The sequence below is a fragment of the Zeus faber genome, assembly GCF_960531495.2.
Source record: "Zeus faber genome assembly, chromosome: 4".
Classification (NCBI taxonomy): domain Eukaryota; kingdom Metazoa; phylum Chordata; class Actinopteri; order Zeiformes; family Zeidae; genus Zeus; species Zeus faber.
The window spans coordinates 29,865,524-29,893,129 of NC_137191.1; the positions used below are offsets into that span (position 1 = coordinate 29,865,524).

At 41.9% G+C, this 27,606-nt stretch overlaps 1 protein-coding gene across 1 annotated transcript in view; it reads right to left on the reverse strand.

Moving 5' to 3' along the window:
• The window catches only part of LOC307228716 (dolichyl-diphosphooligosaccharide--protein glycosyltransferase subunit TUSC3), a 137,351-nt gene that overhangs the window by 87,073 nt on the left and 22,672 nt on the right, over positions 1–27,606 (reverse strand). The window contains exon 2 of the mRNA XM_079998482.1: positions 4,611–4,780. Within this exon, the coding sequence (XP_079854608.1) occupies positions 4,611–4,780 (170 nt within the window). The remainder of the gene's footprint in view (positions 1–4,610; positions 4,781–27,606) is intronic.

A 27,606-nucleotide genomic window follows, 5' to 3' on the forward strand; every position in this document is an offset into this window, starting at 1 on the left:
GAGAGCCAGATGGAGAGATAAGAGATGAAGAAAGGGAGCGTGTCAGAGTGGAGAGCAGAGTGATGAATAAGTTATCTAATCAGGTGACTGATGGAGCAGCTGAGAGGCTGATTAGAGAAACATCACGGGTCAGGAAGCACAAGGTCACGGCAATTACATCGGTGAGTTGGACTTCCTGCGCGACGCCGGGGGGACAAGGATGAGTCAACAGACTGTCTCTCCACTGACTGGTGTGGTGGAAGAAAAGAAAAAACAGTCCAAAGGAGGGCAACGAGGGGTGAAATGTCAATGTTGAGATGAGAAAATCAGCTGTGCTTGTGTGTTGAGTTTGCGCAGATTCAGCAAGAACCTGGTACTGCAGGTGCTGTATCATCAGCAATGTTCTCTGCTTGACCGGCCTTGGCTGTTAGGTCGACTGAAGTCTGAAAACATTTTCTGTCCAGCCAATATCCGAATAAAAATGCATTTGTTCAACTCTTGTAAGTTTACCGGCCCGGGTTCACACTACAAGACCAAAGTGGGCTTGTCTCACTCTACAGACCCTGTTCACCCTCCGGGACTAAGGGCATGCCCCTTAGTCCCGGAGGGTGGTTCAGGGATCGAGGTTCAGAGATCCAGTTTACACTATAAGACTAAGGTGGACTAGACTAGTTGTACAGACGCAGTTCATACGATTAGACAAGAGTGGGTTAGATTGGGTTTAAAGTACTGGCTATATGGTTATACGGTATACCACAATAACAATAAGCTATTGAAGATGAAAATGAAGAAGAGAAGAACAAGATGAACAGTAATAATAGAAGCAGAAGAACAACAAAGCATAAGACAAAGCGTCATGGAAGTACAGTCAGGTCTCTATTAGCAGATAAAAGTGAAACCTCAACACTGAACAACATTGTGTTTCTTAATTTCAATTAGCGTTCCTGCGGATAAAAACTTGGAGGGAAAAACATTTGTTTGTTGTTTTTTTTGCTCAATATAAATAACGTTCAATACAGTTAATTTGGAAACACTGACGTGGTCAGTATGTATATGCCTTCTAAAGCCCTGGGCTACAGAATAGGGCCTGATCGATATTTTGGTTCCCGAAGAACTATCGGCATCGGTTGAAATTTCAGGATAAAGGGCAGATAAAGGTCATACCCTACCAATGGTTATAACACGCAAGAACAGATTTAGAACCCACATAGTAAGTAAAACTTCAAATGTTTGTAAAACTATCCATTGCTTAACGAAATCTCAAATGAAGCCAATCTTCGTCTGTGGTCATTTCATTTTAGAGAAAATTGTAAAAAAATGTTAAACGTAATCTTGGAGAATATTAAATAACCATTTAAGGATAGTTAGGGTCAATAGTAAGCTGGTGGAGACTGCGGAGATAAGCGAACTATAACATTACATTCATTAGACCTAAATTCATTTAGACCTTAAATTAAAAAAATGTTTCAATAAATTTCAATAAAATACTATTTTCATTTGAGATTTGTTAAATAATCGTGTGCGTACTATGCCATAAAGGACAGTGGACAGAGTGCCAGTGCTTTTTATTATAATATTGCCTTTACTGTTATTTGACGTTTAAAACCGATTTTATTTGAGTTAAGTTATTATTGAAAATGTAAAATATTTTGTAATCATACATTACATTTTATTCATACACATCCAATTGTTAATTTTGGTAAATAAAGCAATAACCATTTATTTTCCGCCAAAATAAAAATATATTGAAAAAAATATCGACAGATAATATCAGTTACCAGAATTTCTTGCCATTTAAAATCGGTATCGGTCCGTATCGGTCAGGCCCTGCTGCAGGCAAAGCCGGATTCCACTGAGTCAACTTCAGCCCCATCACAGTGCTTGCTAAAGAGCTAGCCGTGGTGCTGAAATACTGTTTGAGGAAGCCACTCTCAGTGAGTATTTCACTGAGTGGCTGCTGATACAAAATACCTTCATAAAATAGCAAGACAGCCCATTTTGAAAAGACTGGGTTTTTTTTTTTAAATGAATTGAATTATTCACCATTCTGTTTCATTGAAGTCATATATGACATGAAACTGTTGATATCAGGTTGATGTTGCCATCAGGTTTGAGTATCAGTCATAATTTACAAGTTCACAGGCACAGTATCTGACTTGATACCAGTATGATAGCAGCCTGGATACCTGGAGCAGTCTCTTGTCTCCAGTTTCATTACAGTGGTACAAATTGGAGGTTGTATAAGTAAGGTTTTGATGGTATCAAATCACAAAAAAAGATTATAGCGGTTGGATTAGAAGCAGTTGTTGATAGATAGCACATGCCTCAGGTTTTCAAAGCAGCTGGTGGGGCAAAGGCATGAGTAGCAGAAGACAAGTTTCCATTCCATTGTTACCCATTGTCCCTTTGTTTAAAGCAACAATCAGTAACAATGGAGTGTGAAAGGAAGCCATAGCAACTACTGACTACTATAGTGACCACAGACATCCCATCTCGCTCTCACCCTTCCCATGCCTGCGCTCAAGTGGATAGTATATTAATGATTAGTCCTGTTGGGCACCAATATAAATTTTAATATTCAGAAAGCGTAGCAAATCATTCTGGCACCATCTTTAAAAGACGTTGGTCCCACTGGTCCATTGGAAACCATACCAAGAAGCCCTTTGTTGGACTAAACTCAGAATCTTCACAAGCTAACACATTGATAAACGGATATAACTGAGCTCTGCCTAAAAATAATTTGACGTACAAGAAAAAGGTCTGCCACAGCATAATGAGAAAGCACAATTCAAGGAGCAAAATCAGAAACACGAGCAAGTGCCTTTTGCCGGTACCATTCGGGGGTTTTAGCTTCATGACCCAGCAGAAGAAGACTTGTCCTACAGATAAGTGCCTCCTATGAAAGGGAAATCATAATCTGAAACCGCTCCGAGAGCCTGTGCTCGACTCGCTCGGGATTTGGAAAAACAACTTCAAATGATGCGTCCTGTTTCCAGTTCTTCTGCGGTTAAATGGATTGTGCTTGGCTTGTTCTCTTTAATTAACTCATTCTCATTATTATTGGTATGGCTTGCTTCTGCCATGCAAATGTCAGCCTGGCCCACAGCTTCAGGATTTTCTGCATTTCCCAAGGTGGTAAGAGTAGAGTCTGTGTGTTATTCGGTGACTGTGAGAATGTCTTTGTGTTTGTTTGTGTGTGACTGAACTATGAATTAAGTAGACCGGGCAAGTACATTAAATTCCTATTCGGCACATTAAATCCCGTTGAGACAGTAAATGGCTGTTCTCACAGTAGCATTTTACTACCACAAATGCTAGCAAATTGTTCCGCCACAGGATTGCATGCTGGAAGCCACTTTGAGCAAATCAGATTCTCAGTGCGTTTTTAAACGGCCGCAGCATCACATTAATAGCCAATCGGGTTCCAGTTTGTTGATCGCACATCAACATGCAACATTGCATATTTCACTTATCTGCTTTCACATACACACTGCAACCATGAAATTATCTGGACATTAAGCGGATGAGCTGTATGTATAATTTCAAATGTTGGATTTATTTGACCTGGACATTACCCAGCCAGCACCCTAGTACAAAGTCCGGGTAATGTCTGATTGAGCGGTATGTGTGAACAGAGCAGGTAATTGTCACAGTGAGCAAGTGGGCGTGTCGTGTGTTGATGTATCTGTCATGCGCCAGTTATTTACTTTCGTGCGGATCTTCATGCACGAAGCGTAGCTGCTGCGTACTGCTTTCTGCTTTCTTTATTATTCCCTTCCACTGTCGTTCATCTCTCTCTTGCACAACGCAAAAAAAAGCCCAACTACTGATAAGTCGGTCGCCTTGTCCGCCATCTTGGATATGCTGTAAAACTCTGCAACTGCTTTTATGACCACAATTTAAACTTGCTGGGCCAACAGCTGGCTTTGGAAGGGAGCGTGAAAGCATTTCTACATTTTCCCCGCCCTCTCATTCTCTTTAGGCCATGTGAATCTGATTTTCTATGAGGGGTGGATGTGTCTGATGACTAGACACACCAAATAAACCTACCCAAAATGAAACAGGAGGAAACCTACCGTATATAGGGGCCAAAATGACACAAGAGGGGTGAGAGAAATATCAGAAACAAAACGATTTAACTCTAAATACTATGAAACAAGGGACTGAATAATCTATTATTATATCATTATATTATTTAATCTATAATCTATTATTGTTAAACTAAATAAACATAACCAACAATTTGAATGAACAACTTGAATTTAATTTACGAACAGTTCCCATGTATATAATTTAAGAGTCACTTGCCACAACAACAAATTAAGATGGATGACTGACTCCCTCTTTGAGAAGAAGGAGGGAAGCGGGAAAGCAAAAATGGAGAAATTGCATGATAGGAAAGAAAGGGAGGGGGGAGAAGCAAAACAAAGGAAGAGGCAGAGAAGGAAAAGAATGAACGAAAGAAACAGAAAAGGCAAAAAGGGAAAGACAAGAGAGGTAGACAGGCAGAGGACAGCTGTTGTAATAGAAGCTTGTTGATGGTTTTGGCTTGAATGTGGACCAAACCATTCAAACACTGGGTTTCTGGATCGGTACTGCAAGCACGTATGTATGTACAGTGTGGACTCTACCTGCAGACGGAGCACTGCCTCTGGGGCTGCAGGGCAGTGAACATGACGATGACAGAGTAGTTTCGGGGCGGTGCTTTGACGAAACGGCGAAACTTGTCCCCGTTCATACGCACCACGGAGCGGCGGGAGGACCACTCCATCATCTGGTCCACTTTCTCGGACAGAAGGTTCTGGAGAGGGACATCAAACACACACACACACACACATATATTAGCCTAAAACATATTACATAACATTTTTTCGTCACCAAAACTCTGACCGGGGTGGAGCTTCTTGCTATTCAAGGATTTGCTGACGATGGGTCATTGACCATCTATGGACTACTATTGAAATGTTCTTTTGATAGAAATGACGTGAGTGCAAAATGGGGACAAAGAAAGCTGCCGAACTGAGGGAATTACAATTGTAGTAATTACAGCATTTAACCCGGTCATTCCAACACTGTTATAAAGTCCAAATTCAATTAGATGCGTTGCCAAGCCGATGATATGGCCGCCACCATATCAGTCAATTCAAAATGGACACAATTACCAGATGACAAGCCAAAGGTTTGCTGGACATCACGTTAAAACCCAGTTGGTCCAATAAGACATGAATGACCTGACCAGGGAACAGCGAGTACAACCACCTTTGTATTCATCATCGAAATCCCACAAGGGTCGGCACATTTTGAAGGCTCAATGGGTTTTGATTTAATATTTCATCTGAAAAGAACATTTGATGAGCATTTTTAAAGCAATAAACTGTTGGTTAAATAAATAAACACAGACTAGGGCTGCCAATCCACACACACACACACACACACACACACACACACACACACACACACACACACACACACACACACGTTCTCCGTGAGTGCAACCTATTTGTTTTTTTTGGGTCAGAAGTAACTACATATTAATGTGTCTGAATTATAGAAAACTCCCTGTAGTGAGAAACATTCAAATTTTAAATTACATGATGGGATTATAATGCAATTCAAACACTGTTTAAAATGATGTTGCTGTGAGTGTGTGTATGTCTGAGATATGGTATTCTGAGAGACCATGGGTGTAGGTGTGTGTGTGTGTGCGTGTGTGTGTGTGCGTGTGTGTGTGTGTGTGTGTGTGTGTTCGTCTGACTATTGTTGATTAAATCCATCCAGGCTTAGCTAAAGGTCAAAAATACAGCCAGCATCACAACACAGCGGAAAGGTAAACACATACACACACAGCTTGCGCAATTACTTTCTTTGTGCTGAAATCCTGTGTGTGTGTGTGTGTGTGTGTGTGTGTGTGTGTGTGTGTGTGTGTGTGTGTGTGTGTACATATCGTGGTGCTAGTGTGTGTATGTGTGTCGCAGCGGGAAGCGTCTTAGTGTGGAAACTGAGTTTGTTGGAAACAAGATGATGATGGTGGTGGTGATGCATTATTAACGACAAGGGTAAAAGAGTTGTGGGATCTCTATTAGCGCTCGTACCCCGATATGTCAGTACGGAATTCATATTTCTAAGCTAAACAGGCAAATTCGGCATGTTTGGACTTTTAACTACAATTGCCTAACAAACTGCTGAAACGAGGTAAGCGTGGTGTCTGGCCCCATCCCACATCACCTTCTAGTGCTCAAAAAACGCAAATCTGCCGCAGCCGCAACCAGTTACATTGGATAATTTGCGGCAAATCGCGACCCCCTATTGCCAGCCGTAATGATCTTCCTCCAGGAGTCTTCTTAGCCTTCATCGCAGAGGGATCTGCAAATGGCGGTCGTTTGGTCGTTGAATGTTTGGCTATGTTTGCTCAAGCTAAAATGAAACCAGCTTGGTGGTATAAACGGTGTAAGACAGGTCTGGCGTTAAGGGGCCCTACGAAACAGAGTCGGGTGCAAACTGCCCATTTTGAGAGCCAAATATCCCAGGGGCCATGGAGGTAACGGTGCCGTTGATCAACAACATCTACGAACCCCCATTACTAGATTAGATGGTCAATTTACACCAGGGTTTCCCCCCAGTGTACTGTTGCTCCCCCACCAGGCCTAAGCATCGGCGTTTTCTTATTTTATATATTTTTTATGAAAATATCAACATGACCGCCACATATAGATTTTCTATTCTTTTAACTATTTAAAATCTCTCTCTCTCTCTCTCTCTCTCTCTCTCTCTCTCTCTCTCTATCGCTCCCCCATTTATCTGTCACTCTGATCGCTGATCAAGCACTGAAGCCCTCGAAAATAAGATATTGTTTATCAAAAACGCAAGTACGTTTTGGGTCCTCTGTGCGTCCTCTGAGGGAGCGATCGGGGTGCAATTTGCAGCCCTGTCTTCCTCTTTAGAGAGGGAGCGATTGCATGTCCCATTCCTCTAAATAAAGAAAATAAAGACATTGTGTTTTTATTTAAGATGCATTTAATTTCACGAAATTTCCTTATTGCTTATATTAAAAAAAGCACCGTGCATGCACTTGCCATCAGGCCGAACAACTTTTCCCTGTGCCTGTAAATTCCTATAGTTCCTATAGTTCCTATAGAGTTAAAATTCCTGCCTGTGTACTCCACAGGACACGGGCACTCCAAACGGACAAATTTGTGAGAAAATCTGACGTTGTCGTTAGGTTGATTGTTTCATTTGGGCAATGAAAAGCCAATTACAACATGAATGGCAATTTGAGGTGAATATTTTACTATAATTAAGTCATCTTGCAAAAGAGTCAGTCTATGTGTTTGATGATGCTACGGATGCCTAAAAAGGGCCCCGTTTGAATTTAGCATCAGCCGAGTTTGCCCACGGTCCTCTCCAGTCTTTGTCCAAAGACATCATTTGCACACCTTGGGAGATTTAACCACTTTTTGAAGTACTGAACTTTAAGAGTTGATAGGGAGTACTGATCATCCATTGCTAAACCATTAATTTGCAGATGTGCCTGCAAGCTATTGACATATAAACCATTTTGTCCTCCTGTACACCCAGGTACCTTTATCTAAATATCAAACTACTTTTCTTTGATATCTGAAAGTTCGGTATAACTCTTTAGCACGGGCTCTTTGTGATTTGATTTATCTATACACCCTTTTTTGGCCTGGTAAATGACCCATATCCGGTGTCTGTATCATGCAATCCACTTAAAGCTATTCTAATCACATATACACACAGGTGTGTGTGTGTGTGTGTATGTATGTGTGTGTGTATATATATATATATATATATATATATATATATATATATATATATATATATATATATATATATATATATATATATATATATATATATATATATATATATATGCACTAGTCAAGAGCTTAGGGGCCTGATAAATTCCACAAAATGTTTTATTGTTGAGAGTGTAGCTACAGTTTAATAGGCCTGACTACAGCACATATATACTCTGTAACCTGCGTTAGCCCTTAATTAAACAATTCCAAAGAGAGAATATTGACAATAATTTGGAACCAAAATGACCATGAACACACAACAGATGACCGTAACGATGTGGCTCCCTTGTGGGTTAGGGTTAGGGTTAGGGTTAGGGTTTAAATCTTAATGCTCCCCTCTCACTCTCATCCCACTTTCAACCAATCTCACTTTTATTTTTTTTAATTTTATTTTTTTACAGCTCTTCCTTCTTATTCCTTCTTATCTCCCCTCTTCTACTGTATCCATCATCCCCTCTACTCAGTAGTTCTCTCTCTCACTCCCCCCCCCCCCCCTCAGCAATCCTCTCATGGAGGATCAAATATATCGTAGCTTAATTATTATTTACTTCATTTATTTACCGCTAACCCCTAACTGGCAATACACTTGCGCATGGAGAGACACGCACATCATATACCCTGAGCATTAAAGTGCACACACGGTGACAGTGCATATCTATACAGCAGAGCATGCACACACACATTTACACATCCCCATTAAAACAGGACACACACCTATTAAAAAACACGGAAAAATGCAGCAAGCAAGCACATGGAGCGCGCGCACACACACACACACACACAGTGAGCAGGCCTTACTCTTGACACACACACACACGCACACCCACACACACACACACACAATGATATCCATGACCTCCAAAGGTACTCAAACAAAGAACTTTGCTGACGATACAACCAGAAAAAGGAAATTGATAGATGCTAAAAGAACTGCTTCATCGACATCACTATAATGTGTAAATTGGAAGGCTGCCGTAAATTATTACGCTTTATAAAAAAGCTGCATTTTGTTGTGTCAAGAATAAAGATAACTGTCCTCCATATTACACTAATGATCTGTGCAAGATCAGCCTCAATAAAACAGCACGCACGCGCACACACACACACACACACACACACACACACACACACAGTTTTGACAGTAACAATATATGAACGCCAATAATCAGAATAACGATGCATTTTCTAACCTCCCTCCTAAGCATATACATACATATATAGTACAGTAAGTACACAGATACATTCCGTGTGCGGTTATTTACATGCCGCACGGTACGCAGTGACACGTATCGATTTGCATCCCTTTGTATTAGTCTGGTTGTGTGTGTAGTAAGGGACAGGGTTTGACACCCACAAACACACAAATAAACCGAAAATTTTGAAAATGACACACATCCAACACCCGGTGTTTCCTATTTGCAGAGAATATTCAAAGCGATTGTACATATAACAAAGGCCCTGATGCTTAGTGAGGATGTTGCACATATAGTTATTTCACATATAGTAATTGCACATATAGTTATATGAAAAAAAAGATGTGAAGTAAAAAAATAACAACAATAATAAAGCAGGAAATGATTGGTCAATTTTTGGTCTGGAAATTCCATATTGGCGCTTTCCAATTTATTTACGTAAATATAACTGTAATTCACAAGAATATTTTTTCGATTACTTTCTTATAAGGTATCGTGAGCCTATATTCACGGGACGGAAATTAATCCCGAATCTTGTCAGCTTCAAAGAGACCAGCTCTTGAGGTACCCTTGCTGAGAACATACACTTTTTTGTGTTGCCAAGCAACAGACACAACTGCAAGCGGTTCTGGTTGGAAAAAAAACTGCTTAGCAACAAAACTAGAGGCCATAAAGTTGAAAAAATAAGAATAAAAATCCCAAAGCACCTTGAAGTCATCGCCACTGCAATTCACCCTGCTCTACATCCTGCTCTCAGTGTGATCTACAGGTAACAATTGAACGGAAAAACACCGATGTGTCGGCGGTCTGTTATGCTCGCAGCGGAATGTTGGAAAGCCAGATCACAAGGGCAGGCGCTGATTTGGCTCAATATGAGGGTGTTACAGATAAGGGGGGGCCACTGATGCAAACATCGGTCTAAGATCAGGTATCGGACAATATCTGATACTACAACAACACCACAATACAACCCATTCGTTTTGACTTTCTTTGAATAAAGGTACTATGCAAAAAGGTGGAAGAAATCAACTGCCATGGTGCACTATGTGCTACATCTAGTGCTGAGTGATACTGCCAAAAATGTTATCACAATAAAATATTGCATACCATTCGATAACAAAATTTCACAAACAAAATCACAATGTATATAAAAAAAATCATGATTTCTGCTAAATCCTTTTTCCTTTTTATATGCTGTAGATAAAAATTGTTGTATGCCATGATGCATTTTGAAAACACATTTATTGGTGGAATGAAATTGTCCGAAATAAACACTCGTCTTAAAACAAAAGTCTGCTGTGGTGTGGGGATGGTGTGGTTTGAGCAGCCACACCTGTCCTGGGTCTAGGTAATTCGGGCCCAGGTTCAGAGTGGCTGTACACCTTGTTCATTGGTTGGTCTAACAAGCAGCAGGTTAAACCCCCATCCCCACACACACTCAGGAGAAGAGCCCTTGTCATGACACATGTCCATCTGCTCCTGGGCTTATTCCAACTCGCCCACTCTCTACAATAAACTGTGTCTGAAACCCCGTCGTCTGTGTCTCTGCTGGAGGGCCCTGAACACACCACTTGGGGGGCGTGTGGTAGGGAAACTGCCACATCTGCATTAAAAAAAAAGCAATAAACCAAAAAAACTTAGCAGCATTTAGCATCCTCATTTGGACAAAATAAATATTAAAGAAAAACAGGGGGAAAAAAATCTGAATCATCAAGCTCACTTTAGTTCAACATCGAGGAAAATTATCGTTATCGTTTTATCACCCAGCATTAACTACATGTTCATACAATCGTCTTCGGTCTTCTTTCAGTACCTTGTGGGTTGATACCAACACAGTATAAGATAGGGTATTGGAAGTCAAAATACCACAATACAACTCCTTTATTTAGTCTTCCTTCAAATGAAGGCCCTACGTAAGAAAGAAAACAGGTGCCACATCTGGGATGGCATACTATGTGCTACATGATCATACTGTACATAAGTCTTCCTTTCAGCTGATGACGACACTGCATAAACGTTTTTTCTCGGCATCTTGCCCTCACAATGCATTGTGGTACACACCTATGAGCGTAGTGTGCAGTGTTTGCGTACTACTATGTTTCACCAGATATATCACACTATGGTTGCAAACATATTAAACACTAATTGGACAGTACAGTATGGCAGTAAGCCATTTCGGAGGCCCTTCAATATCCTGTTGTCTACTGTATGTCATCACTGTTCAGTACCTGATCAGTTCAGTCCACAGGTCGGGCTTTGGATCAGAATCAGCAGTCAAAATAAAACCACTAAGAATTACTACACAGGACAGAGAAATGTACATGATTATTAGTATTTGATGGATTGTTTCCACCCGTGGTATAGAATAGGTTACAGAGCAATATCCTTCATACAACAATTACACTTACACAGATACCACAAGTCATATCAAGTACAGAAGTTAATAGGGGATAAGTGGGGTTTCAGAGGTTTATCAAAATTAAGAAGGCAGTCACTCTGTCATAGAACAAACAATTGTCGCTTGAATCTTTCAATTAAACCCCCTTTGCGATGTTCTATAGGCATTCAGAAGCAAATAGTGTGGATTTACATGCGGCCACTTCACAGCGCGTTGTTGAGCAGTCACTCTTCCTCGGGCAGCAATAAGCGCTACAGAGGGTGCATGTTTGAATGGTTCAATAAATAATCCGTTTCTTGGCCATATACGGTGGCTCCCCTCGCTTCCAATTCTCAGCTTTTAGTTTGGCTCGTGCCAGGTTACAGGTCCCGAATCATTATGTCCCATCTTTACGTTCCCCAAGGACCCCCAACTGATGGGCCGAAAAGTGTAAAAAAATAACATAAGTGTAAAATTACGATAGATAAATTATGAAGGTTATTATTGGTCAAGGAAGAATGAACAAATGAGAAAAACAATGACAACAAAATGATATAAGAGCAAATGCAGCCATTTACGAGGACGGTTTTTCCATGTGTGTATGGAACAATAAATTGTAACAATAAATAAGTCTTTTGATGGGTTTCACAAACAATGAATGTCCTATTATTTTCACTGGTGGGATGGAGGAAAATTCAACTTTTGCCACTGATGCAGCTTGTTGTCGGCTTCCCAGGCTGAATAGGAATAGGTTTATTACCGCCGCATTTAGGTGTTGACGCCCCCATCAAAAAAGAAACCCCCACCGCTACAAAACCTCCGAATATTCAGGAGGTTTTTGGGCGTTTTGCGCCATTTAAGCCGCAACTCTTACAAGGAGGTTTCACCCGTATAACCTCAACGTGACTCCCACACGCCACCGTTTCCACCACCAAGCCTTGACTGACACACACAAACATACGGACACGGAGGTAAACACTCCAAAACACTTCTGACCACTAAAAACATTTATTTTCTACCCCACCGAGCACAGAGGGCACTAAAGTGAGTCAGACTTGGTGTGTGTGTGTGTGTGTGTGTGTGTGTGTGTGTGTGTGTGTGTGTGTGTGTGTGTGTGTGTGTGTGTGTGTACTCGTGGGGTCCACTAATATCTTGTTGTTCAGCTCACCTGCCTCTCTGCTTCTCAATCCATATAATAATCCTGTCCCTTGCAATGCCTCCTGTCAGACCATTACAGTCAACAAAACTGATCTGACTGAACTGGCAACTCTACAGGACCAACACGATGAGTTTCACAGGCGCTGCATAGCTGATAATCACAGGTGGAGAAATGTTTATGTGTCAAAAAAGGTCCTGAATGTAGTTGAATTAACACTTGATTAATCGCAGGAGGGAAATTCCGGTGTTACAACAGCAAAAAACATTGCAGTCGAGAAAGAGATACTAATTAAAATGAGATAAGAAATAACACATGTGTACATATCAAATATATCATGTTAAGGTTAGGGGGTTGAGTGTTCTAGAATTCCAGAATTGGCAGCCATTGACAGGAAATTTAGGATCTTCAATTCACCTAGCCTGTGCATATCTGGAGGTGGGAGTTCAAACTAGGGCTGTGCAATATTTTTTCCAGATACCTTGATATCGATTACTTGCTGATATTTTGGTGGTTGACTTATGATTATTCATGCTTTCAGAAGGTCTAACAGTCTATGAATTTAAAAAAAATTGCATTATATAACTGTAATACAGCCTTAAAAACACGGTTACCAAAATCCCTGACGATATTGACTAATTTTGCGATAATCGATATTATAACAATACATCGCTCAGCTCTAGTTGGAACACATACAACCATGAGCAGAACGTGCAGTGGTCCACACTGGAAAATCACCCAGTCAGCCATTCAACCTCCTCACCAGCCATCTGAGTATTCAGGCAGTGGTTATGTGATACATCCATGGGTACCTCAGGGCCATCATGACAGAAACACATTGCCTGTATAGAACAACAACAGATCGAGAAAGTGTTCCCGGACAATGGCGAGCATCCAATCAGATGCACAGATGGAAGTACGGCATCTCACGTATACTATTCCTTCTGTACGCATTCCAGTTCGAATCTCCAGGACATCATCATTGAAATTGAAATTGTTTCACCCATGGGCCAGCACATAATACAGATAAGTTGGAAATGATTTTGATAGTGCCCTCTAAACTGCTCCCTTATGATAAATGCATGCACTCTACTATTCCGCCATAACAATTCAGCACCTCTTGGGGTACACACCAAGTCTGACTCCCCTGCCTGTCGGGGTACACACCAAGTCTGACTCCTGTAAGTGGGGAGAGCCATGGGAAGGGTCTGGAGTGTGTCCAATGTTGCAGCATGTCATCACACGAGACCCGCCCGGCCCCTGGCCCACCTTCAGGCCTGGCGAGCCTTGGATTTACCCTTGAATTGTGGGAGTCCAGAACTAAATTAATTAAAAAAAACAGGGAAGAGCAGGAATACTGCTTGTTTGAATAAAGAAATGGAAATATATCAGGAGTGGTGGTGTAACGTACGTTGTTGATGTGTACGGATCGCCCCCCCCACAATTCACACATGTAAACCCCGGATTAATTGAAAAATTGAACTATCATAGTGAAATACAGTTTTACTGCCACTGTTACTTTTTAAAGTAATAATTCCCTAAATCTTGGTGCAAAATTGCAGTTAAAAGAAGATAGACAAAACAGATGTGTACTGTGTTTAAGTCTGAAGCTCAATGATTGGTTTGCGGTACATCGCGATATGTTGCTGCTACTTGACGACATCTTCTTCTCCTTTGGGCTGCTCCCATTAGGGGTCGCCACACACGCCACGATCATCTGGCTCCAATACCTTCTGTTCTGCTCCTCTTCCTCCCTTACACCAACTGCCTGCATGTCCTCCCTCACCACATCCATAAACCTTCTCTTTGGCCTTCCTCTTTTCCTCTTGCCTGGCAGCTCCATCCTCAGCGTCCTTCTCCCAATGTAACTCTCATCTCTCCTACACACGTGTCCAAACCATCTCAATCTGGCCTCTCTCACTTTTCCTCCAAACTGTCCAACCTGAGCTGTCCCTCTAATGTACTCCTTCTTAATCCTGTCCATTCTTCTCACTCCCAATGAAAATCTTGACAACCTCAACTCTGCCACCTCCAGTTCAGCCACCTGCCTTTTTGTCAGTGCCACCGCCTCTAAGCCGTAACTACTTCAGCACATGTCGTGACTCAAAACCGTGATAAGATCTGAAACATGTGTATTGTGATCTGTTGCACCCTTACTAAGGACGGAAGCAGCAAGTCTACAAGACAATGCAACAAGGCGGAGTATTTTGCATCTCAACGCTACTGTCCCACCCTTTGCTCTTGAAGTCTTTGTCTGGTAAGAAATGTTTTCCGGCTCAAAAAATATATCACGTATCATCATGAAGTGCATTCTATCCGTCTATCTCTCTGTAGTCAGACAACGTTGACCAGAATATGAGCTTGACGACCACTGGAGGTGGTTTTGATTGGAGTTGTGGACAGCCCAGACGATATGAACCATCTATACCATATGAACCATCTGTTACCATCCATTCTATTCTAGGTTGAACAACAACTGGCTTCAGATTTCGGTTTTGCGGTACCATTTTTTTCGGCGTCCAGCGAAACCATCAAATTGTTTTTCACCAACGCACCCAAAGAAAAAATGTTTCAGACAAAAGATTGCATCCATTCAAATGCAACGGAGACGAAAGATAAAACATGGCAGAGTTTGTACTATTTCTCCCCAAAACAGTATCATGCCAGAGAAGGTCTACTGCCGAGATAAGCGTTTCCATTTGGGGTTTTGTGAGTCTCCCTCTCTCCTCCCTAAGCTGACATGTTTTTCATGAAATAATGCTAAGATAAAGCAGAATAAAAAGGGGTGACAAAGTGACAACAAAAACATAACAAAAGAAAATATGCGAATGAATAAACAAGCATCAATCAACAGGCACGCCTGAAGTTGTTTTTACTGAGCACGACAGTGTGTATAAGTGTGTGCGTGTGTGAGTATAGAGTGGAATAAATCACATACAAGGCATGTACACCAAGATGAAACCATGGGAACATCCAATAATCGCAGCAGACACCATCAATTTTAAACTCCACAGTAATTATACTGCAATAAGTTAGACCAACCCTTAACCGCGATAAGCTTTGTCCATACTGTTGTATACATATTATTTTTATTTATCATATACAGAAATATCCAACTCCATTCGTATTTATAGTCAGTCAATACTTCCTTACGGCCACTTAGTACCAGCCATAGACTTTTTTTTGGAACTTATCTTGCACCAACTATTATCAAGACAAATTCCCTGTCCATGAAAATGTTCTTGGCCCAAAAAATAGATTCTGGTTGCATATTAAATACAGTTCTACCAAATACTTATAAGTGTATAAGTGACTTTTTTTTGTTGGTCAAGCCAGCTTGTAATTTTGCCCATTGAGGTTCTGATGGATGCAGAAAATACAAGTTATTGCGATGACCAATTGTTCTGTTTTTTGTTTTTTACCTGTGCTGTCAGCATGCTGTGCATACAACACAGAGAATTTGTGCCATTGCATCCAGGACAGAGTTAGTCTGCAAGTGGAGTTCAACTTCTCAACCTGCAATGCAACTCTTTATTGATTCTTAAATCATCAAGAACTGCTGCAATAACTCTGTCCTGTGGACGACCTGTAGAATGACAAGAGCACAGCTTTTGGTTATGGAGAACCACCACCAACCCCCCTCTTTGGAGAACTATTTATCATGTTTGGCTCTATAAACAACTGATCACTACTCCGAGAGGCAGAGGCAAATATACACAGAACCAAACAACATGTAGAACAGAAACGTCAAATGACAACATGTATCAACAAAAAAGAGTTAATTAAGTCAAGGAAAACTGGAACAGAAATTTGGCACGTGGCCTCTTCCTGTCATAGTTATGGCAGTAAATGAGGGCGAAAAGGAGAGGGATGTAATCAGGAGGGTGCTGGGGGTGTGTTCAAAGCAGGTGCTGGTAATGTGTGCCTGTGATGAGTATGCCTGTGTGTGTGTGTGTGTGTGTGTGTGTGTGTGTGTATGTGTATATATACATATATATATATATATATATATATATATATATATACAGTGGGGCAAAAAAGTATTTAGTCAGCCACCAATTGTGCAAGTTCTCCCACTTAAAAAGATGAGAGAGGCCTGTAATTTTCATCAAAGGTACACTTCGACTATGAGAGACAGAATGGGGGGAAAGAATCCAGGAAATCACATTGCAGGATTTTTAATGAATTAATTGGTAAATTCCTCGGTTAAATAAGTATTTGGTCACCTACAAACAAGCAAGATTTCTGGCTTTCACAGACCTGTAACTTTTTCTTTAAGAGGCTCCTCTGTCCTCTACTCCTTACCTGTATTAATGGCACCTGTTTGAACTCGTTATCAGTATAAAAGACACCTGTCCACAACCTCAAACAGTCACACTCCAAACTCCACTATGGCCAAGACCAAAGAGCTATTTAAGGACATCAGAAACAAAATTGTAGACCTGCACCAGGCTGGGAAGACTGAATCGGCAATAGGTAAGCAGCTTGTTGTGAAGAAATCAACTGTGGGAGCAATTATTAGAAAATGGAAGACATACAAGACCACTGATAATCTCCCTCGATCTGGGGCTCAACGCAAGATCTCACCCCGTGGGGTCAAAATGATCACAAGAACGGTGAGCAAACATCCCAGAACCACACGGGGGGACCTAGTGAATGACTTGCAGAGAGCTGGGACCAAAGTAACAAAGGCTACCATCAGTAACACACTACGCTGCCAGGGACTCAAATCCTGCAGTGCCAGACGTGTCCCCCTGCTTAAGCCAGTACATGTCCAGACCCGTCTGAAGTTTGCTAGAGAGCATTTGGATGATCCAGAAGAGGATTGGGAGAATGTCATCTGGTCAGATGAAACCAAAATAGAACTTTTTGGTAAAAACTCAACTTGTCGTGTTTGGAGGAGAAAGAAAGCTGAGTTGCATCCAAAGAACACCATACCTACTGTGAAGCATGGGGGTGGAAACATCATGCTTTGGGGCTGTTTTTCTGCAAAGGGACCAGGACGACTCATCCATGTAAAGAAAAGAATGAATGGGGCCATGTATCGTGAGATTTTGAGTGAAAACCTCCTTCCATCAGCAAGGGCATTGAAGATGAAACGTGGCTGGGTCTTTCAGCATGACAATGATCCCAAACACACCGCCCGGGCAACGAAGGAGTGGCTTTGAAAGAAGCATTTCAAGGTCCTGGAGTGGCCTAGCCAGTCTCCAGATCTCAACCCCATAGAAAATCTTTCGAGTGAGTTGAGAGTCCGTGTTGCCCAGCGACAGCCCCAAAACATCACTGCTCTAGAGGAGATCTGCATGGAGGAATGAGCCAAAATACCAGCAACAGTGTGTGAAAACCTTGTGAAGACTTATAGAAAACATTTGACCTCTGTCATTGCAAACAAAGGGTATATAACAAAGTATTAAGATGAACTTTTGTTATTGACCAAATACTTATTTTCCACCATAATTTGCAAATAAATTCTTTAAAAATCAGACAATGTGATCTTCTGGATTTTTTTTTCTCATTTTGCCTCTTATAGTTGAGGTATACCTATGATGAAAATAACAGGCCTCTCTCATCTTTTTAAGTGGGAGAACTTTTACAATTGGTGGCTGACTAAATACTTTTTTGCCCCACTGTATATATATATACACACATACATATATACACACACACACACACACACACACACACACACACATATGTGTGTGTCTGTGTGTGTGTGTGTGTTGTGTCCACCGGTGAGTGTACGGAACTTGTCCCAATTGATTCTGAATAATACCGTTTAATAAATAATCTCGCCTTTAAGCAGCGTAAAAGCCACCGCAGCCATCTCAGTCCCCGTAGCAGTAAAGACACTGCACCCTGCCCTGCAGCCACAGATGACCCCCCGGGCCCCAGAGAAGCCGAAAGCCTGCGGAGAAACACCCACGCACGGCCCCGAGGAGCATAAACCAATCCCAGAGAACGCAAGGAGACCCTGCACCCCTGAGGCGCAGAGATACAACCCACCCCCACGTGCAGGCACAAGACGCAGGCGGGGAAGCCGAGCCACGGACGCCAGGCACAGACCACAGGCCGTGCTATGACCAATTGTTGCAAAAAGCCATTGCTCTGCTACCTAGATTCCAACCTTAGTTTCATTGAACAAATGTTTAGCAACTGGCTTTTCAAGCCTTCGGGAATGTTTGTGACTTTTAAGTGACATCATTTATATTTCAGAACAAAAACTACAACATTTTTGGAGGCCTTTGTCAACCAGAATCCAGTTGGGAAAAATGACATACAATAGTTTAGCTTAGGCTCTCTAGATTACACCCATGTGAATATAAGTAGAACGGTATGGGTGGGAGTTTTGAGTCAGACATGGTTTTCAATGCACGCACACACGAATACACACACACACACGCCTCCTAACACATCCTTCGCTGTCTTTGTAGACCTAATAGGGTGGCCATTGTGAATGAATGGATCACAGCTTTGGCCATCAGGGCTCTAGAAGATTCCTTCACATTCTCCCATTGAGTGGGGATTACTGCGATTACTGGGAGTGGGCCATGGACAACGGATCAGCTGTACCACACACACACACACACACACACACACACACACACACACACACACACACACACACACACACACACACACACACACACACACACACACACACACACACACACACACACACACACACACACACACACACACACACACACACACACACACACAGAGAGAGAGAGAGAGAGAGAAAAGCTACAAAAAGACAAATTCAATTCAATGCAAAGTGATTTCCTGGTAATTATGTAGTTATGATAACTAGAAGCGTGTGCTAGGAGGACACGCACGCCACAGAAAGGGAAACATCGGCTGCTTTTGACTATTGAGGATGACCTAAGGGTGGAGATGTGTGTGTGTGTGTGTGTGTTTGTGTGTGTCACTCTCCATCCAACTGTTGTCACTGCTTTGGTCCTCAAACTTCCACTAAATCAAACAAATATCCTCTCATAATGTCCCCGCCATATTTGTCAGCCTATAATCTTTGATCCCCCGCCCCCCCAAGAAAATCCATCACAAGTCGGTGAAGATTTGTCAGCTTATCTGCTTAATGACAAACATCTGAAAGACACACACACACACACACACACACACACACACACACACACACACACACACACACACACACACACACACACACACACACACACACACACACACACACACACACACACACACACACACACACACACACACACAGAGCTTTTGTCTGACTTTCCGTCAGTCACCCGCATGAATCCAGCTTGATGTATTTTCATTTAGTCTTCCCCTCCCACATCACACACCGGTGGCTCTGCCTCTATGCAACATTTTAAAGGGTGTCTTCCAGGATAACTTTGGCGTTCAATTTCGGGAGAACACGACGTTTGCACAACTACATCCAACCCCCCCAAACAAAATTAAGGTTCCTAATTCCTAAGTGTTCATTGTCGTCTGTAGCAAAGAGTATCCCCCTTAATCATACTCCCTTTTGGACTGTCAGGATTTTAATCGATTATTTTCCACCGCGGAGGTGTTACTAAGAATTTGCAATTACGTCTGCTTGTAATATGATAAAGGGTTTATGTTTCTACCTGCATATGCCATGGTAAATACAGTCAGTGCAAATAACACATATATTGTCATTTTATTCTGTTAATTCCCATACATTGACATGAATTCCCATGGAAAGTTTCAAATTCCGCAGTCCCAACAAAAGTGTTCTGTGTTATTGTCCGGCTGCTATATTGTATACTAATTTAACTCGCATGCCATTAACTCACATATTTTGAATCTCTTGAATTAAATCTTTCTGCATAGCATGCCTGTCTTTTTTGTATCTTCTGCTCTCTGTGTTATTGTCTGTTATGTTGTATGCTGTTTTAACTCACATGCTGTACAGCACTTTGGTCAACTCTGGGTGATTTTCCAATGTTCTTTATAAATGAAACTGACTTGACCAGAAATGTTTTATTCAGTTTTTACCACGACAGATGTAGCGTGTAATATGTAACAAGTAGCCTGCATATGACATGGTGAATGCAGCCTGTGCAAACAACCCCTTTATTTCTATTTTCATTCCCGTTAATTCTTCACTTTGGAACAGTATGTTTTAAGTGCTACAGTATATAAATAGGATATAAAAAGTATTTTAAGAATCTTCAGGACCTGACCGAGTCCAAGCCTGGTGCTTATAGATATTCTATTTGTGCAAATTTGCTTGTGAGACAAAGAGAGTCTTTTTTTTTTTTTTTGTAATTTGTCTGGAGATCATTTTGCGTGAATGCTTTACAATTTTAACCAGGATCACAAGGTTGACACAGTTAAAAGCTCAACTCTACAACATTGTAAAATGCGGCTGCACTCCATAATGAAGAAGGTAACTAGTTTTTTCTGTTTTCTGTTTTTTCCAATTGTTTTTGGGAGGGGAAGTGGATTCTTCACTCTTGTATCCATTTAGATGCATCACAGCGTGATGGGTTGAATTAAAGTCAGCCGCAGTGTGTCAGTGTATTTATCTTCAGTAACAGCCACAACATCCAGAGATGAATGAAAATGCATATTGAATTTGGTTTAAAAAAAATTTTTATGGCTCCCACTGGCATATGAAAATAATTAAACAGCACCGCTTCTTTTATGTGACGATTTGACGTCCACAGTACTAACAGGAAAGATAGGACAATATGGAAGAATTTGTAAGGATAATTAATCGGGGAATTGAGTTCTATCACATTGATTGTAGTTTAAAGCGTAAATCCAAGAAAATTATTTCGTTGAAAAAATCCCATCTTTGATACTTTATTTAGTTGGCGCTTTATAAGAAACAGTCATTTCATGCATTTGCATTATGAATGTGCTCCTTTATATGATTTAATATGATGTTGTTTCCATGTTTGGTGGCAGGGGGCATGTGCAAGAAGTGAAAGGGAGGCGTGGTGAATTTGATAAAGCAGCATAGCTCGCTGTGGTCACTAAACTGTCAATATACTGTAGAACATTCACAAAAAAGAGAGGGCAAACTTTTGAGAAAAGTAGGTCTTACATTAGCCGATTTAAATCACAAAACCGTGTATAGTGATAGGGTAATGTCTCGATCCCATGACGCTCTTCTCCCTCCACTTTTGGAGGGTCCGACCAAGTATTGATAACACGCATAGTATTTTACAAATTACAAAATTTTTATGTGATGAACGCCGGCGCTGATACGCAAAAATTAACAAAATGGGTTTTATTTCTATGAAAAACTAAAAAAGCTAAAAGACGGCACGGCGATGGGCAAGTAATGTAATCGGTGTATGCTCGAACACCGTGTAACACCTGTAACACCGATAACCGTGGCAATCCTACCTAGAACACAAAAAAAAAAGCACAACATTTAAAATAAACACAAACTGTTCCCTCTTTGAAATTTGAAATAGTGGTGCAAGTAAGCATGGAAAAAAAACGTCTCTGAAAGTCCAAAAAAGAAGAAAATAAATCATTCCAACAATAATGTCTTTCTGGATTTCTCCTTGGTGTCTGCACCTCCCACACCTACTCAGACACACTTCTTCCAACTCTATTTACAGGCATCCTCTCTTTATCCATCTCACACACACACACACACACACACACACACACACACACACACACACACACACACACACACACACACACACACACACACACACACACACACACACACACACACACACACTGTTTATGGGACAGACATGCAATTTAATTTTGTCAGAGAGGCACCCAAATAAAAACTGCAGTGCAACACAGCGGCTGAGTGAGGGAGAGAGTCTCACTCTGAATACAAGAGAATCACAACACGGGAGACTGCTCACTGGACTATAGAGGAGAGGAGAGGAGGAGAGGGGGAGGGAGGGAAGAGAGGGGGGAGAGAGCAGAAGGGGATGAGAAAGAGAAAAGAGGAGGGGAGAAAGGGAGGGAGAGGGGGCGGGAGGAGGAAAGGATGAGAAAGACAAGAGAAGAGGGGGGAGAGGGAGGGGGGTGGGAGGAGACGAGAGCAAAGGGCAGAAAGGAGCGGAAAAGGGAAGAGAAGAGAGGAACCGAGAGACACAAGAAGAGAAGAAGAGGAGAGGAGGAGAGAAGAGGGCAGGAGGACAGGAGAAGGGAAGATGGGAAGGAAAAGAGCGAAAGGATGAGTGGGGTGAGGAGAAGATGAGAGAAATAAGAGAAGATGAAAAAGGACAAGATAGTAGAGAGAAGGGGGTGGGGGGGGGACCTGCAAAGGAGAGAAGAGACAAGAGAGCAGAGTAGGAGTGGAGGGGAGGAGAAGAGGAGAGGATAAGCGAGGGTACGAGAGGAGGGGGGAAGACAGGAAAAGAGAGGAAATGAAGGGAAGGAGTGGACAACAGGGGAGGACAAGAGGAGGCGAGAGAAGAAGACACAAAGAGGGGGATGACAGGAGATGATAGGAGAGAAGACACGGGAGGAGGAGAAGAGAGGAGAGGCGAAGACAGGAGAAGAGGAGGGAGGGAAATGAGGGCGAGAGATGAGAGCAAACGTGGAGTGCAGAGCAAGGAAAAACGCTGTTTAGAAGAGAGAGGAAGAGAAAGAGAGAGAGAGAGAGAGAGAGCGAGGAAAAGTGTCAAGAAAGTCGGAGCAAGAAAGGGAGGGAGCAGAGAGAAAGAGGAAAAAAAGAGGAGGCGCCGGCTGTGAGTGACGGGCCAACACTTCACGGCGCCAACGATAAATCCAGACAAACCATGTCATTAAAAACCTCCATCTAACTAGGTGGAGGAAGCTAAATGAAATGATTTCTATGTATGAAGCAGTACCTGGGCGTGGGGAAAAACTCGGTCAGACTTCAGCTACAACAATTTCCCCTACTGCAGTTTCAGCATCCCTCCACAAGGAGGAAAAACACAGATCTTACGATCGTGAACGTATGCCAACGACGTCGCCTTATATGCATAACTTACTAAGTGTAAAACTAGGTTCAAAGTAGCTTGCCAGTTACTTGGCAGAACACACTTCCGGACATAGTGTCGGCCCAAAATTTGTCGCAAGACTTGCGGTTTCCTGACTCGTGAGTTGCTGTTGCGTGTCCAATTCAGTGTTTAGGCGGCGAAAGACAACGTGCTGAGGACCAACTCTGTGTTTTCCGGAAAGCACGTTTATCCGCTTGAGAACTATTTGCAAATGCGTATTACTCTGGAATCTCTGCTCATTTTCGATTTCCAAGGGGCGTTATCAATGGGTACAGACCAAAATGGCTCTAGAAGCAATTGGATGGACCTACAACAAATCAGAGCAACGAAACGTGTGACGCTGAGCGAGAGAGTGACAATTTTACCAAATCCTGTCAGAAGTACGGCAAACAAATCTTTCTAATATACCTTTGAGTTTGTTTAATACTGTCGCAATAGCGGATTCAATACACCTTTCCCCGTCAGTGGCAGCCATCTTGGTAAGGTGCCTCAAGGGTGATAGCAGATACAGCAGTCTCCGCCACGTCAGTGGCAGCCATCTTGGTAAGGTGTGTCAACGGCTTTCCTCTGCATCGTCATCGTATCAAACCCGCCCCATATTAGTTAAACGGTTGTGATTGGCCCGACCCTGGGAAAGTCGGGTGGAAATCTGTTTGAATGGGAGGGTGGCCAGACGTATTCTGCAGAGCAAATGAAACATGAGCTGCAGATTCATCTGGGTCCCAGGCTGACAAAGTGTTTCTCGGTCCGACTGAACTAGGCGCTCCGTTTGGGAAGAGCTCCCGTTCATCACAAACAGAACGACCATTCTGATACATAATCTCACAGGATTTACACGGGGCTCGAGACTTCATGGAGTCCCATCGTCCTGGACACAAGAGAAAATGTGTTTGGGATGAACAGAGATCTTCCTTGGGAGTGGGTTTCCTCCAGGACAAAAGGATTATTTCTTTGTATGTATGTATGTAGAACTACTGCTTAGAAAATGACAAACTGAACCAAGAGATGACGACAATGGAGTGCGTCTACTCATACTGTCACTAGAGTTACGATCACACTGACCCGAGAACTAAAAAAAAAAAAAAAAAGGGACGATTCTGCAATGTTCCCGCGGTGCCGGTCCCTGGCTGTGTGTGAGCATTTTAGCTAAAGCCTACATTTAGACGGTTTCAATATATCAAATGGGTAGGAGGAGAGCTTGTAAGCTGTTAGCAGCCGGTGGACACAGGGCAGCAGCGTCCTGCGGTGTGCCTGGCTAACACCTAACGGCACAAACCACACAGCACGGCTGAGAGCTGCCGTCCAGAGGAACATGAAGCGTTAAACGGTGAACTGCAGTTGAATTTTCTACAGTTTAACACAACAAGCTTTCTGTGGTAATGTCAAGGTTCAAAATCAAAAGTGATTCACAGTCCAGGATAACCACTTAACTGCTCGTAACATCCAAAACGCTCGGTGCAATCCCGGCTCCCTCTCTTTTACGTACTTGAGTGCCCTGACTCTAGGACCCCACTTAAGACCCCCATGGTGTTCCACTGAGAGCCTAACTACAAATAACATTGCCTAACTGAAAATAAACATTCACATTACAACATATAGAGTAAAAAAATGTACTGAAGTGAACTTTGACTTTGCAGTTACAGACACTTTACATCAGTGTTTAAGTTTTGACCAAACTTCTGTCAGAGATGAAAGTAACCAGATACATTTACTCCAGTTCTGTACTGAAGTACACTGCTGAGGTACTTTGACAACAAAAAGTGTAGGTAGCTGTGATTGATTACAAAGCGCTTTACAAAAACTAAATATAAACCAATAAGAAACGGCAGCTCAAATATAATCTGGATTATTTTAAAATCAACCCTGTTTGTCGCAGAGCGGGCTTTCCTTTCGTGGCCATTCACGTCCATTAGGTTCAAACTTGCAAGAGTCCCGAAACTCTACCTGGCGGTGTATTCGAGCCGGGCACGACACGCGCCCCCGATGTGTCTCATTCGCAAAGTTAAAGACGAGCGACCGTGAGGAGTTTTCCCCTCCCCTTATTCCCCCACACATGGCTAATTCATCAAAATGAAGAGAAAGCGTTTCCCTTCCGGGGTCTTTTAGGGACAGCTTCATTCCATTCTTTTTTCTTTTTAATTTTTAACTCTCTTTGTTCGCCCGCCTTCTGCTGTGAAGTTGGATACAGCTAAAGACTTTTATCAAATTGCTGCTTCGGGTGAAATTACCCAGAAACGCTTGGATAATCACATGGACTCCACGCTCCACATTTTAATCATAGACTTGTACGTGGATGTGTGTATGCATTCGTGATGAAACAATAATAATTCAAAAAGTCTGAATCCCACAACCCTGCAGCAGGGCTTGGTCGTGTGGGGCCAACCCTCACGTCGAATTTAGAAAGGATTTAAGAAAAAAAAAAAATAATAATAATAATGTTTTTAATAATAAACACCTCCATTTGATCCTGACCTACAAAAAATTTAGCCCGGAGAAAAGATCAGACAGGAGCGAGCGATGGAGATGAAAAGACAAGACAAGCTAAGCCAACAAACCCAAGTGAGTCCCTCTAATTTCTTTTCATGAAGTCGAACCTGAGAAGTGACGCAAGGAGGGGAGGTTCAGCGCAGTGACGCCGGCCGGTCGGGATGCAAGCAGTCTGGCTATGAGACAACCGGGATTGGAACTAAGGATGCAAATTTAAAGGAATTTCCTTAATCGATTGTTCTTGCCCTGAACAAACAGCCTTCGATTCTTTTATAAGATAAAAGCTGATGAGGTCACCGGGGGGAGGGACCTACGCGACGTCGTGCCCCTCCGAGACTCTGTGACGGGTGCGAGGAGCGGTTCTCCTCAATTAATTTCGTTTCATTTCAAAATGGAGAAGTTAGAGGTAAGACTCGCTGAGCTGGTGCACACATACAGGAATATTTACAACCCATCTTAGCCCGAGTTAAATATTACTATTACTACTACCAATACAACTTTTTGCCATCCTCTGCAATGGAATGAGTTAGATGTTACTTATCAGATCAAGTCTGGTGCAGATGTGGACGAGAGGCTAATAACATTACTGAACATTACTAAAATTCTTATATATACACACACAACAGACACAAAATAATTTAGTTTAATATATTTTATTGGAGGCATTTTTCTTCTCGGCTGCCCCGTCGTTCCAGCAAGTACTACTGCGTCCTGGCTGGGTATTTCTTTCTCGAAACGCTCTGCGCCCCAAAGACTCACCGCACTCAAACCACCAAACTTGTTTCAGTTTAGTATGAATCCCACAATGCACCCAGGGTTTTAAAGCCCACAGTTTTAAAACTGCTCGTGAACGGACATATTAGGTATTGACTTCAAATGATTGAACTTTCATTTAATTTAGCCGTAATAGGAATTATTCTAAAATGAATCTACGTGACGTAGATTGATTAGCAGAGATAGATATAAACGTAAGTGAATATCCTAAGTTATTTGCTCACAGTATGATCAATAAAACACAAATTCAATTGTCCAAAATAAAACGGGGGCATATCCTCCTTATTATAAAGGCAGCCCCACGTTTGGTTTGGTTTTAGTGATGATGAAAAAATGTTGATGCAAACCCAAATCCAAAAGCTGAATATCTTGAAAATTCGAAACTTCGACTGATAAATGAGCTGTGTAAACATGGTCCGTTGAAGGAATCTAAATATTGCAATTTCGTAACTTTTACAATGAACTCCTTAATTCAAAACATGACTTCATTCTATTATTCCCACTATTCTCACCTGGTTCCACCTCGCCCTTTCCCCAAGAAGGAATGCAGGAGGAGATTAAGAAAGGTTGGTCGGGCCAATTTGTCTCGGCTGTGATTTCAGCTTCTCTTAACACGCCTTTATACTTTTCTTTGACTTCCTGCATCTGCCAAACAGACGGTGTCTGTCTACACGCCTTAATCATTTTTAATGGTCAGGCTGTGCATAAGGCATAAATTAGTTTCATATCCATGCAAAGTTAATTAGCCAATTAGCCTCTGGAAGCTAACTCCCAAACTTGTATTGAGACAATTTCCAAGCATTCTGAACCTGGCAAGGTCCTAATTAGTATTATAAGCCATTGACATACATAA